Source organism: Etheostoma cragini, chromosome 1 (assembly GCF_013103735.1).
Source record: "Etheostoma cragini isolate CJK2018 chromosome 1, CSU_Ecrag_1.0, whole genome shotgun sequence".
NCBI classification, from domain to species: domain Eukaryota; kingdom Metazoa; phylum Chordata; class Actinopteri; order Perciformes; family Percidae; genus Etheostoma; species Etheostoma cragini.
The window spans coordinates 18,582,742-18,597,548 of record NC_048407.1 but is presented as its reverse complement, the minus strand read 5'-3'; the positions used below and the strand labels follow the sequence as shown (position 1 = coordinate 18,597,548).

Below are 14,807 nucleotides of genomic sequence, written 5' to 3'. Positions count from 1 at the left end.
GGGGCGATGACATGCAGCAAAGGCCCTCAGGTCGGAGTCAAACCTGCGGCCGTTGCAACAGCCTGAGTATTTGTACATGGGGCACAAACTTTACCAGTTGAGCGCTGCACGCAGCCCCAAGTGTCAACGTTGCTGTTGCATGTTGGTTCGAACTACAGATCCGCTACCTATTCTGGCAAACATGTATAGTCCGGTTATTGCCGATAGAGGGCCGCAAAGCGAATGCAAAAGTCACACACACAATGTCACACGTCTTTTTAGGATTCAACATTTTTTGTCACATACAGCAAACATCTCCTCAATATCCGTGAGCTGCCTGTCCCCTGAACACACTGTAAAAAAAAAAAAAAACATGGTCTCTGTAGACAGCCCAGGCTCCACACACGGCAACAAAAATAATCCGTGCCAACCTGCACCTTGAAAGATACACAAACAGTCTTCCAGCGTTCCAGACAATAACCGGCAAGGAGGATTTGTAGATGGGAGTATGTGGAAGCACAGAACGGAGGGAGAGGAGGGAGAGGCGTGTTTTGTTTGAAAAAACCTTTAATGTCAATGGGAAGTGCCGTTACCCAACATCGCGTAAAGCACCTTTAAGGTACAAAACAATCTTTTGTGTTGTTTTAACTTATTTACCTCGGTTTACACTTTGTGCGTGTAGATTTTTATTTTTTTATTTTATTTGTGCGAGAAGGAGAGAGAGGGGAATAGGGAGAGAATCCACTGTTTTTACATAAAGGAATAGTCCGTTGGCTCCTTAGATTGAAATGTGATCACCACCGCGTATTTTCTTGCCTTTGTTTTGTTAAATTTGGTGTGGCTTTATCATCTGCTCTACATGTATCTGACCGTTCTTTAACAGCTTTGTCCATACATACTTAGAAGTGCAGCAGAACCGTTCATTATTTATTGATATTTAGTGTTTCTGTGCCCCCAACCAGCTGTACTGATGTAGTCTATATGCTATATGCATTTCTTTCACATATACAGTGGTCATATTCACTGTGTTCACTCAGAAGGAATCACTGCACATGGGGGGCACTTTTAATGACATTTGGAACATGTTTAGAGGCTAAAAACACTTTAAAACATGCCCTATTTAAGCCTGTTGGGTGCTAACGCTAGCCGGAGGATAACATGGTGTAGGCAGCACCGATTGTTTTCATTTTTCTCTTTTCTCCAAATTTACAAACAGAGCCACGTGTGAGATCTAGTCAAATTCTTTGGAGCAGTCTTACCCACTGACAGCTTAATAACATGATGCAGTAATCCATTACATTGCGGTTATTCATTGACATTTGTAGCCATACTAGTATGAGTTTGGGGCTTTAAGTATGTGTTGGTTGCTTGTCAAACCCTGTTGGGTTTTAGGATTAGCATGGTCTCTGGAGGCTGGTTACAGTCCTAAAGTATTTACCACAAAAAAAAAATACGTATGGCTATATTCTCTGTCTGTCACTAGGTGTTGCGATGCCATTTTTATGGTAACACATTTGCTAAACATAGTAAACAAACCAGCTAAAGAAGCAATGAAATATGCAATATTATAATAATATTATAATAATATTGTGCATCTTTGTTTAATTTGAGAAATAAACGTTGACTAGAAAGTAGAAACCATTAACAGTCAATACAAGTCACCACTTCTCCTTTTTTTTTTTTAAACTGGGTCCTCTTCCAGTCACTTTGACATCAGTTATTTATTAAGCCACCTTAAACAGAAATGTAGTAGCTCAAGGAGGCCCACTCATAAGGTAAATTGCAAATTACTCGCTTAATAGTTTCAAATATCAACTGTAAAGCTTTAAAGAAGTGGTGACCATAATGAAGTTACAGATTTAGACATGTCACCATTCTATTATACTTTACTGAATGAACAAGTGTCTTGACAAAAAACTTTTTTGAGAGATTTGTGTGTGAAGCCTTATGTGAAAAGGTTTGTTTGTTTGTTGGGAATCACATTTATTACATATACTGTGTTCAAACACACCGACACACTGCAAAGATTCACATTTACTATTTGCACTGCATTAGTGTACATTCAGTAGAGGAACAAAGGTTGTTGTGGTTTGAACTGTGTATTTATTAATGGCAGAAGTGAGACTGAGGCCTATAGTGAGTACTGTAACAGATCAAGGGCCTCCACAGGGCTGTGGAGGAAGCACCTGTTCCACAGCCAGGTCATTATCAGCCATCATCTTACTGTGCTCTAAAGGCCGGAGCTCAGCAGTCTGACGCAGGTCAGCCATTGTACTGATCTACAACCTCAGGACAAAGCTGTTTACCTTGCTCTTTCATTCATCACTCCATGTGCTCAGAAATGTGTTTAGATTTTTAGTGTTTACTTTTTACAAAGTAAATAAAAAACAATCATGTTTACATCAGCTGATGTAGGTAAAAAAAAATACATTTTTGGCAATGTGGTACTGATCAGAACTGATATAAGAAATGTAATAGTGGACAAATCAAAATGCTGCATACACAAATACCTTTAGTCCCAAGAGAATATATATACATATATACACAGTACGCTGCTACTTTACTAACATTAGCTTGCAGTCGTTTGGGAACCTGATAGCTGATTTTAGCAATGAAATGGTACCAAAATAACGACATTGGTAAAGTATTAACACTGGAAGGAACACTTACGGGTGAAGTCATACTTTTTTGGAATAATACAGCCACCATAGGAATTTAAATGCGATTGGAATGGAAGGGGATAGAAAGTAATATTCAGTCAGTTGTCATATATAATTTCACTGCTAGATCGGAGAAATTATTACAGTGTAGCTTTATGGCCAGGTACAAGTAATACTATTATGTGTTTTTCACCATGGCACAAATGCCAGAATCAGAAAAGGTTGTTACGGTCTGTTGGTGTCTGTAATCCAGCTCGCTGGCCACTGACTTGACTTTGTTATTTTACTTGCACAAAGTGTTGGAGCTTACAAAGTATGGTTATCCACATGTGACATGTGTTTTACTTAGTAGTCAGTGTCGCTTATTTACGAATACTTCAGCTGATTTCGTAATGGCTTACTGTGCAAAGCCAACTGCACTCTTGCCAGATTTCTGTTTAATATAAGAAACATCACATGGAATGTGAGACTCTGTAGTTACAACATGGGTTTGACGTAACCTTAAAAAGTACAGTGTGCTGGCAAACTCTTGGCTATGATTAATGCAGATACAGAATGTAAGCAGGTATACTCATACATGAAAGATCGGGTCCTTCTTTTGGAGAAGTTATGACAGTTTTTGCAATAATGCTGTAAGCATTTCACGGTTGATCTTACTGGTCTACTTGCTTCAGTTTTGACAAATTCTGTCACAGCAATGAGAGAATTTATTCGATTAGGCTTTTTTTTTTTACACTATTCAAGTGGTTGTAACATCAGTTTTACGACAATAACTTGTTATTAAACAGTGCCGGGAAAATCCATGGACTTTTCATTGGATTCTGAAAGGGAATTTTTGTACTGTGTACTATATTTCACAGCGGTTCTCTCCCTGAAGTATTTATGCTTGGAAGATATGGTGATAGATAAGATATGTTAGTTAACCTATCTTTGACAAAACTAAGACATAATAAAGTCAATTTCAGCTTTGGGACCTTATATGCCAGCTGTGAACATCACACATTCACCTCAGGTTTAGCTTAAGAAGTAAATTTGAAAGAATTCATCTGAAAGGGTATGGATTTGAGCAAAGGAATGTCTGATTCTCTAAAGGGCCCTTTTTTTATTTGTCTCTTAATGCATTTGTGTTTCCAAGTTGTATATTGTGAGCTGGCTGTATGTTTCTAATTTATGCTGTGTTTTGAAATGCATCCAAGTATTCACCCTGAAGTAAACAAATCTTCCCAAGGGATGTTGGGGGATCCGCGGAGTTGTCTTTGTGACAAAAAAACCCTTTACATTTAAACTTAAAATACATCTTGTCGTTTTTTTTTTTCAGGTGTTACATTTCCTACACATATGATATTTATGAAGCTTGAGACTCTATGTACAGTATAGCATGCAATATTTGCTAGATGACTCTTCTGTGCTTGACTAGACATTTATTTTTTATTATTGTGGTTTATCATAGTGATCTAAAAATAGCTGAAAAATGAACCATATGTGCAGTGTATTGCATAACAGCAAAGGGAAACCAGAAGTTGGTGATGGTGGGGAAGCAGAGTTGAGTAATGGAAGTGGAAAGGAAACGCCACCTTAGCGTAACACTGTGCATTTGGTGCTGTAAATTAAATAAATATTACTTTGATAACATTGCTATTATGGTTATTTTGTTGACTGCTTTCCTTCTGGTATTTATCATGCTAACCTTGAGCTAAGGGGGGGGGGGGCTGTTTGTGCGCCAAACCGCTCGCCTGTCTGTGGTTGTTTTGTCCCCTGCTCATCCTGACTACCTGATAAAGCAGGAGTTCTGGGCAGGCGGCATGCCATTGACCTTCTCACCCCTGGCCTGTCCTTTTCTACCCTCTGACACCACGCTCCTCACTTTCCGTCATTGTGTTGTCTTCCTGGCATGCAACTATTTCAACTGAGTGGGGAAAGAACAAGGAAAAAGCTGATTGAAGTGCTCTGTGTAGTGCACATCTGTTGCTAAGTTTTCCGTACCACATTGTCTTGGCAGTAACTTCACATTCAGGCTCTGTCTATAGTTCACTAGTATTGTCTGGAGGTTTGGATGATAATAGGATAATTAGATTTTTTTACGTCATATTTTCCTTCTCTAACATTTGAGATTGTCATCTTTCCTTATTTTACAATGTATTTTTAGTTTGGCAGTTGTGTGTATATTGTTAATGTTTTAATGTTATTTATTGCATGAATGTTGGCCTACATTTTTCTCACAACCATCTCCCCAAATTCTTCTCTTTTCCATGCAACAAAAAATCAGAATATTTTATTGGTACCCTCAAGGAAATTGTTAATTTGCAGTTGCTCACAAGTAAAAAAAAATAATAATAGAAATAACCTAGTCTGTAAGTGTATAAAGTAGCTACAGTGCAAAAAACAAAGTGGTTCTTTGTAGTCAGGAGAGTGTGGAAAGTGTTTTCTTTTTACTCTCCTTCAGTTTAGGTCATTTGTGCTGATGCTCAGATCCAAGGAGACAGCTCAGTCTACACACATTTTATGTGGAGAGAAAACATGGAACCACGTTGGTGCCTGACTTTATTTGGGTTTCTACTCAACCGAATTATGAAATAAGTCCTTCTCCAAAGGATTTGCGGGATTTAGCTAATTTTTTGGTAACGGGAACTCTTTAGAGGTTTCTTGACCCTTCGAAGTCTGTTTGTATTCCCCGAGTACAGCATACTCAAATGTTGGGATTATAACAAAAACACCATAAACCCATTCCCAGTCGTGGTTTAGTTTTATCATACCAGTGAAACACCAAGCTGACTTTAAAAGGCAGATCCCATACTGTTTGTCTCTTTGTCCTGAGTCATCTTTAGTAATGGCTGCTGCATAAGTTATATCTGGCCTGACCAGGCTTTAATGTCTTGTCACAGTATAAGAATGCAGCCATGTCCTGATCAGGCAAACCCTCTGTGTGCTGATGGTTTTTCTTTTTGATTGGTGCTGCTCTTTCAGCACTTCGCTCTGCTGTGACGATGCTTAGCAGGTCAGACTGCAGATCCAGTGTCACTGGCTGCATAGGTGAATGTTGCAGTCGGGCGGGAGTCAGTCATACCAGACTGCAGCACATGATGGGAAGCAGAGGGTTTAGCTGGAGGGCAGCAGTTTACTCGGCTTTGACATTAATACAGCAAGTGTGTCCTTTGTCACTTGACTACTGTCTAATTTGGGAATAGGACATGTTGTGTGTGGGTGTGCTGTATAAAGGCTGTTTCCTACGTGGTGACCTTTACACCTGTTGCACTGCAGTAGTATTCTGTCATGCTATAGCTGAATGTACAATACAACTTGTCAGTCAGTGGTTTGTCTTGCTGTTCCCTCACCTCTGCTTCAAACTGGTTAACTGTCTATTGTCATTCACTGTTTGTTGTTGCAGAATGTAGCACAGCAGGACATACACTTACAGAATCAAAAGAAACCCAAAGACCTTTTGGCCATTTTTGATGGAATGACTTTTGCTTCCACACTGTATTATTCTTTTTAAATCTTAAACATCACATCGTTATCCATTCTGCCTTCTATGACTAGCCATGTGTTTGCGTTCACTTGCGTTCTGTGTTGGACTAAATTGCAAATTACAAAGTTTTTCAAGTTGGATGTTTGAACAAATGTAAGCATGTTTTCTCTGTTTACACACAATTGTGCACAGTTAAATATCTAATCATGAACAGCATTTGCAGAAAGCTCCAGAGGTTTCCTTGCTTTTGCAAGAAAAAGCAGGGCAGATTCTGAAATCATCAAGACACTTAACCTGCTTAAAATAGTTTATTCACAAGCCAACATCATACTTTGAACACCAAATGAGTCATAAGCAGATAATGTTGCATCAAAATATGTTTTTCTTAGTCATTTCATTGAACTGCCTCCTTGGGTCAAGCCACAACATTTAAGCGAGACAATCATGAATTTTTTAGTAAGTCAGCCATAACTTGTATGTAAAATGATGTCAGTAGTTTGTCTGGATGGCAGAGATAGGAAGTAACGAAGTACAAATACTAAGTTACTGTACTCAGGTAGATTTTTCTGATATTTTTACTTTACTTTTTTTTACTTTACTTTTTTGTGGAGACTTTTTAGTTTTACTCTTTACATTTTAACACAAATATCGGTACTTTCTACTCCTTACATTTTACAAAATTGGCTCATTACTTAAGTTTTGTACAAGAGGTCGTTATGTCGGAATGTTAAGGGGAAGATTAAAAAAGAGAAACTGGATCTGTGAATTCTCACAGCATCACAACTGAATTCATATCTTGCTACTCAGTCAGAATGTTATTAACCTGGAGTCCCAGTCTCTGTCACAGTCATCATAATCTTATATCGGATGTTTTAAGCCTATTGGCATACATCCATTTAAAATGTGGGTAATATCATATAAAGAGCCTTTTTTCCATGTCCACTGAAGTCTTTTGCACGGCTACTTTTACTATTATGCTTTAAGTAAATTTCCAAGCCTGTACTTTCTTACTTTTACCTGAGACTTTACCAGAGTATTTTTTAGCACAAGGATCTTTACTTTCGCCATCTCTGCTGGATGGCTGCAATGGTCCCTGAATAAAGTGAAGTTTACTAAACACTGAACTCCCTAAAGTGTCTTTGAACCTGCGCCAGCCCTAAAGTGTTGCTCTGCAGACCTACCGGCAAGACAACTGCTTAAAGGAAACGGAGATTTAATATCAGAAAAGTCAATTAATTGCACCTCTATGTCCATAAATCTTGCATGCTCTTCCTTACAGTCAATCCCACTCTCAGACATGCACACACACACACACAGAAACAGAGGATGTTATATCTCCTGTGCTCTACAGAGCTATGCAGTCCCTAAGGTGTTTCTCTTCTTTGACAACAATAAATGGCATAGTTGGAATAGTTGAGGACAGGATCACAAATATCTGCAATTGTCCTTGAGTCATGTCTGGCCCAAGTGTGTACCAACACACACACACGCATACACACACACACCCCTCACCACAAAGCAGGTAGAACAGATTTCCTGCGAGCTGTTGTATCTGCTGGAAGATGGTGGCATCCTGGTCTGAACCTCCAGGGTCAACAAGTCAAATCCCCTTTCTCGTTTTCCTTTCTTCCTCACTTAGTCTCCTTCTACTTCTCTCTACTTGGCTTCTTTTTCTGTCCAAGAGACACTACCTCGCCTGTATATTTATCTTTGGTTACACAGATGATTGTCTATTCATCAATCCATCTGTTTTTGCCCTCACCCGCCACTCCTTCACCCAGTCTTCTCTCTCTTTCTCCATGTGTTTGGTGATCCCCTGTGTAACCCCTGAGGAGCAGTCTAAACACCGTTTTCAGAGCCAGGGCCAGTTAAGCCTGCAGCAAAAACAGAGCGAGACAAGACACAAACGCTCGTCTCTATGACCAGATGCCTGCCAGCCTCCCATATTTTGTCTCTTTGGTGTCGCTCAAATAATAATAAATCAATTTCTCCACCCCCATCATGAACACCTTCTTGTTTTGAGATGGTAGGTATTAATTTTGCGTTTTGAACCCATGTTGCAGTGGGTGGTTTTTATTATTGGCTTGTAGTGTTGAGTGTTTATGTGAAGCAACATTTTTGTCAGTTCTGTTGGTGACATGAGGAAATATCTGAAACTACATCAAAATAGAACACTGTATCAGGAAAAAGCTTGTGTTTTCTACACTTCGCAGATGTTTTGTCAGGATTGGTTATGACTAATACTGGTCCTTTGGGACTTTAAACCTGCTTGATGTGCTTTTTATTATGTTAAGTCATTTTGAGCTAAGGGCCCGCAATTTGCTATAAACGGCTCTGTTTTGTCATGCATCAAAAACAAATTATTTGTGTGCTTTTTAAATATTCAATAAACAGTGTTTTGAAATATGATTAATAGTTTTTTCCAAGACGTTTTATGAACGACTTGACTTACTTAGGGAGAATCATAATACTTCAAAATAAAAGTCTGCTTTACTCACTCACTCGTAGCCAAAGCTCAGCCAATAAGTTTTGGGACAAATTCAGACAGAATACAATTTAGGATGAATAAAGTTTGGACATTTTTATACTGAAATTTTATTCTGTTGATTGTCCTGGACACATAACATTTATTACATGTCTTTTTGTCCAGGGAGAGGGCCCCTGTATTTCTTTTCCTGAGGGTTCTTCCATTAATTCCCTGTTTTGTCAATGGACAACGGGTGTTGTGTGCTGTACAAATCGTAGAGCCCCTTGTTTCAAATTTGTGATTTTGTGATATTAGGGTATATAAATAAAATTGACTTGACATGACTTTCAATTTTGACAGTAGGATAAATACACATCGACTCAGTTTTAACCATAATTGAATCTGTAATCTGTACTAAAGTGTAGTCATGGTTGCTGAATTTGAGTATCTTTAAATTTTTCCATCTTATTTAAGAAGTTTCCTTTCATGATCAGACAGTTTGCCTGGCACCTTTGCTGACGATTTTCAAGGAAGATAAATACTTAACATGCCACTTCCTGCTCTAAAGAGCAGATGTAATTGCTAGACTGAAACAGGACATCCTGTCTATTCTCTCTATGGGGGCATTAGGATTAGACTAGCTACAGTAGTATAGCAGTGGTTCCAAAACTTTTTCTGAAGGGCGCACCCACCAGCTGGTGAACCACTGATTTAAGGTTTGAATGGGTTACCAACAGAAAGTCTTAGTGGACAATAATAACCACTGAGCTTTTAAACTACTTTAAATCTCAATGTAATGACAATCACACAAAAAATGTTGGATCTAAAATGATTATAGCTTAGGTCACAGTTACACTGTGTGTATATATTACCATGTTTTATGAATTGCTCTATGCTTTCTATGATATTCTCATGTAATGGTATTCTGTTTAATAATTTTTCAGTTCTGCCAGCCTGGAGGTTGGAAGCTGTCCAGGGATAGGAAAGCCCCCACCTTCTTCACCGTTGTGCTGACGGATATCGATTCAGACCGACACTACTGCTCCTGCCTCACTTTCCATGAGGCTGAGGTCAATCTGCAGGTAAGGCTAAAACGCACACACACATACATACACATGACGTCATTCGCTCATTTGCATGTTTGTGACATCATTGCACAATCATTTGCATAAAGCTAAGTGGTTTTGTGAACAAGGTTGATGAAAGAAATATAAATTGTGAGCTAAAAAAATGACATTCAATACAAGTTATTTTACCATAAAATTATTACTTAGGTAGTCTATCTTTGAAATATTAAACAAATTCTACAAAGGGAAGTAAACGGATCGATAAAGAACTTAACTGGCTTGACTAGGGCCAGGCCAGCTCAGCTGAGTCTTTCTCTGTTGCTTCCTGCTGTCTCTCCTACCTACACTAGCCCCAGCACCCTGTCCCTTCTCCCCTTTCTACCTGCCTGCGCACTGTGTACATGAGGAGAGGAGCTGCCCCTCCCCTCCTCACAAAACCAATTCAGAAAGAGGTGACCGTTTGGGCGGCATGCTCGCTGGACAATGCTGGTGACTTTTTTTTTTACAGAAAGTTTTGGTCTTTTCTACTGTTGGTTTCCTAGCTTTGTCACTAGTCCTTTTTTTTCTTCTTTTAGTTTCTAAGCGGGTCTGAAAAGTCACTTCATCTAGCAACAAAGTTGGCAGCACTGTTTTCATGGAGATGCTGTGTGCACGGAAGGAAGGGGCTGTGTATGTATGTATGTGTTTAGAGTGACAGAGAGACGGAGTAGAGCAGGGAAAGAAAATGCAGCTGAAAAATTTTGTGTTTTAAAGAGCGTTTTTCAACGTAGCTAGGTGTTGGTTTTGAGCAGTATACACGCCCACTAACATGGAAAACATTCTTTAAAATAGTACCTAACGTTAATACAGCGTGTCGGCAAAATACAGCGTCTCCTGCAGCGGGGAGGCAGAGGGACCGCACCGTTTGGTAAAATTAGCTTCTTGTCTCATCTGGGGTCTGATAAACAGAAAATTATTTATCAAATTTAGTGTCTACAATGCTATTTCCAATAAACTGTAGCTGTCACATTTCATGGGACCCGCGTGAGTGCGGATTTCACGTCGCAGATTTTTCTGCTGTTTGTTACTTTGCCTAAGATTGAGTGACAAGTAGTACTCCCCCTGTTGTTTACTTGGTTTCCATGATTTTGCGAGTGATGATGTCCTGTCACTGTTCCAGTTACTCGGGGAGAGAGTTCAGTAGAGCAGCAGACGATTCTGTTATAAAGCAGAGGATGGGCCGCTCTCATTTGATTTACTCATGCATACAAGATTGTGTTTGATTGCACTTTATTGGTCACGGCACAAATGTTCCAAATCCCCATAAATTAGTGATTGCGACACATTTGTTTGGGAGAGATCATTTTTATACTTGTGAATGATCTTGTTAATGACTCTCCCTGTCAAAAGCCCACAGAATACCAGGCTAAGTGTTTCACTGTGTTTTCCTTTGTCAGAGGCCTTAAATGACTCCTGTCACTCGGCCCACTGTGACTTCATATCCCTTGCATGTGGAAGGCAGTCACCCAGTTGTGCAAACAACAGGGCATATTTTTTCAAGGGATTATCATAGGAATATTTGGGGCAAATGTCACATCAAGTAGAGAAAATAACCCAAAATAGCCCAGTTATTAAGTGTTATGGGGTTTCTTTGGAAGAGCCTACACATGGGGTGCACGCTCAACCATGTGAGCCAACTAGACGCCCCTGGAATTTAAGTTTTGTTTAGGTAATGATTTTTGTTTTTTATCAAGATTAATTGAAATCTTTGCTTGTGTCAAAAGACTTTTGAATTTGACAAACTACCTTTGTCAGCCTTGTTGATTATAAGATTAGGCTATATTTGGTCTTGTCCAGACATCTTGTTCCTGCAATTATAAACACTCCTTACTGGAGATCACACTGGAGAGCTTGAAACGTGAGGATGTTTTAAAAATCTTTACTCTTATCCCTCTCTACTAAGTTGGATTCCAGGGAGAGTCCAGACAGGCAGCAGAGGAATGTATTTTGTCTAATAATTAAACTTAATCCTTAGAATAATTTTTGAAATGTGCCCCCTATCTGAATGGAATATTTTGATCCCATCCTCCTTGTTCCTGAGATACTGAAGCCCTTCTGGCATGTTTTCACTGCCTGGAGAAATATACTAGATTGGGATAAGGGCTTTAGTTAGGAATGAGCACAGAAAGGTTGACGTATCAGTGTTCTGATAGGGCTCATGGATCCATGATAGAGACAACTTGAACCATATTGAGGCTTTTGCTTGTAAAACAAGCTTGTTCTAATTTTGGGGAAAAGTAGATAACATGTTGAATTACCTTATTGTCTTCATTTAATTTGACATGTAGTAAAATGTGCAATCATAATGCCTGACTTTTGGCACTACATAATCTTTTAAAACCAATATCTACAGAGTCTGTAGGCAACGGGAAAATATTTTAGTATTGGAAGTGCAATTTTGTAAGCCATCGGCTAACATTTGACGATGATTACGCTTTTTATTAGCTTTGTTTTTATTTATCTGCGTTCATATGCAGATACCTGTTTATAGAGATTAGCAAAAATGTTGTCTACACCTGGATCTGGTACAGAAGATGAAGTCTTGGCCTGGATATCCACTGGCTACACCGGATACCCTAAATATTTGCCGTTTCCCGCAAATGCTATATCGTCTTCAGACCCATAGCCAATGGTTTCCAAGATTGTTCACTCTGAATGCAGATAGCAGACAGTCATGCTTTTCTGCAGTCTTTGTTTTTGGTAATCTTTTTGCCTACAATTACAAGCTAAGTAGTAATTTCCAGGACCCCTAGGGGGTCCTCAGAGTTACTGTAGGGGGGCCACCAAAATTTTAATTTATTTTTTAAAGTTTTTTCAGTACAGATAAATATAATCTATAAGGTCAAACAGGTGCATTGGAGCGGGATAAGTAGGTCAAAAGTTGCAAAGAAACTCTTGCACACTGTCTAACTTGCAAAATAAATGTAATAGTAGGCTTACTGGCCCATACGTAAATTGGTCACTAAGAGCCACAGATACAGTTAATCCTAAGGATTTACTGTCACTGTATTTTAACATTAAAACCTGATTTATAAAACCAGACCAACAATTTTTTTATAGCTTTGTTTTCTATGTACTAAAAGGGTATGTATGAAGGCTTTAGGCTTTTATTGTAGGCAAAGTTCAATATGCAACTTAATTTTATAAATATGCAGTAGGGGGTCCTTGCTCCATCTCTCTCTCAGGTAAGGGGTCCTTGGCTTAAATATTTTTGAAGACCCCTGCTGTAGAGTATGTGCGTGTTCAACCAAGTTCAGGGTCAAAGAGGTTTTAAGATATTTTGTGATTTACAATAAAGAACATTGTTTCAATGGCTAAGTTTGGCTAACTGTAAATTATATATCTTGCTAAACATCATAATTACTAAACAGTGTGTGTATGTTAGCATCTTTGGTATTGTTGTGTACGTCTCTGATGTTTTTACATTTGAAGTGTTAGATTGTGACTCTGGGAGGAAAGCAACATTAATCTCCTGAACTCATTTGGACTCTTCTCTAAGAAAATCCACTCATGATTTTGTCTCTTTGTAGGCAAAATCTTTTTTTCATTCTTCATTATAATTTAAGAAAATCTGTTGTTTTATTTAATGGCTTCAGTGGGATGAATGGGATCAGATATGGAAAGAAGAGAATTACAGTAATAGTCCAAACTTTCATAAATGGGTGTCTCCTCTCTGGAGGCAAAGGAGAATTTAAAGATTTTTTTTGGGGGTTGATGCTACAACTTTATCCGATGCAGGAGTTTTATACTGTCTATTTTTGTTTTGTAGAATGATATACAAACTAATTTCCACTTGGAAACCTATTTCAGGATTCACTACTATACTAAGTATTTCAGAAATTGGGTGTCCATCCATAAACTTGTATGCAAGTCAGTTCATCAAACTAAATGTCAGCATACACAGAGTTCAAAATAAGCACCATTTACCAGCCAAATGCTGGTAAAATGTTTCAAGTGGCTGGTAGATTTGCATCACTCACCAGCAAAAAAACAACAATGGTTATCTATTGAGTGATTGTTAAAATTTGAACATTCACTAGCCATTTGGCGGGTAAAAAGAAAAAGTTAATTTTGAGCCATGGTTACTCAGTATTATATATTTCCATTAAACCCTCTATGTGGAAGCACATCAGTTGTTTTATCAAATAACACATACAACGTTAGATGCATGCCACACACATACTGAACAATGTAATGATTTTGAGTCACATGATGTATTTACAAGCTCAACTAAGAGCTCAGTGGTGCAAGCATGCTATACTACAGTACATTTCACAGTCTGTAATCCATTGCACTGTGTTGAACCCTTTTGTTTCTTTTGTGTTTCAGGGATCAAAGAGTATCGAGGCTGATGGAGATGACGATGAGGAGGCAGAGGAGGATGGCCTGATCCAACCAGCTCAAGTGTTTGCACCAAAAAGTCTCATTCTCGTGTCCAGGCTGGATTATCCCGAAATATTCCGGGTAATAAAAACAACATATGATTAAATCTTGATTCAAATATTTTTCTATATTTACTCAGAATTGTTATCAAATCAGCACTTTCTTCACCTCTGAGATGAGGCTTATCTGCTTTTTTCTGCCTGCAAAATAGGCCTGAGTTTGCTTAAGTCTAAGCCCAAAATTCAGTGAAGTAAATGAGACATAGAAACATGAGCACCTCTGATCTTTTTTTCACAGACTGAGTTGATCACAGGTTTTGCAGACTTTCAAGCTTTTCATGTAAAAAGGTTCTTCTGTTTCAAAAAGTATGTAGGTGTAATTAGACATTACCTACATGTTAAACCATTAGCTGCAATATTGATGACTATAAAAATAAGTTATTTTCTGTATGTGTCTATGTGTAATGTCTTTTTTTTTTAAATTTCCCATCTCTTTAGGGGTGCTTGGGTCTAATCTACACTGTGCACATCGACAGCCTAAATTTTCCTTTAGAGGGTCTGGTGGCTAGCCTCTTTACCTTCCAGGTTCCTGTTGCTGGTGGATCCCAGGTAAGTCCAAGCAAAGCATGTCCAAAGTACCACAATTGGTAAGACATCCAGTCAGCTGTGAAGCAGGCAACAAGTTACTTACACCTTAGAAACAGAGCCTGGAGCCAAAATGTATCTCAATCATTTTGGGAACATTAC

The 14,807-nt window shown here is 38.6% G+C and overlaps 1 protein-coding gene across 3 annotated transcripts in view; it reads left to right on the top strand.

The window, feature by feature from the left end:
• Positions 1 to 14,807, top strand: part of sbf2 (SET binding factor 2) — a 97,779-nt gene that overhangs the window by 32,296 nt on the left and 50,676 nt on the right. For all 3 annotated transcript variants that reach the window (XM_034880539.1, XM_034880460.1, XM_034880368.1), the window contains exons 3-5: positions 9,517 to 9,654; positions 14,008 to 14,142; positions 14,559 to 14,669. In XM_034880539.1, coding sequence (XP_034736430.1) covers positions 9,517 to 9,654; positions 14,008 to 14,142; positions 14,559 to 14,669 — 384 coding nt within the window. The remainder of the gene's footprint in view (positions 1 to 9,516; positions 9,655 to 14,007; positions 14,143 to 14,558; positions 14,670 to 14,807) is intronic.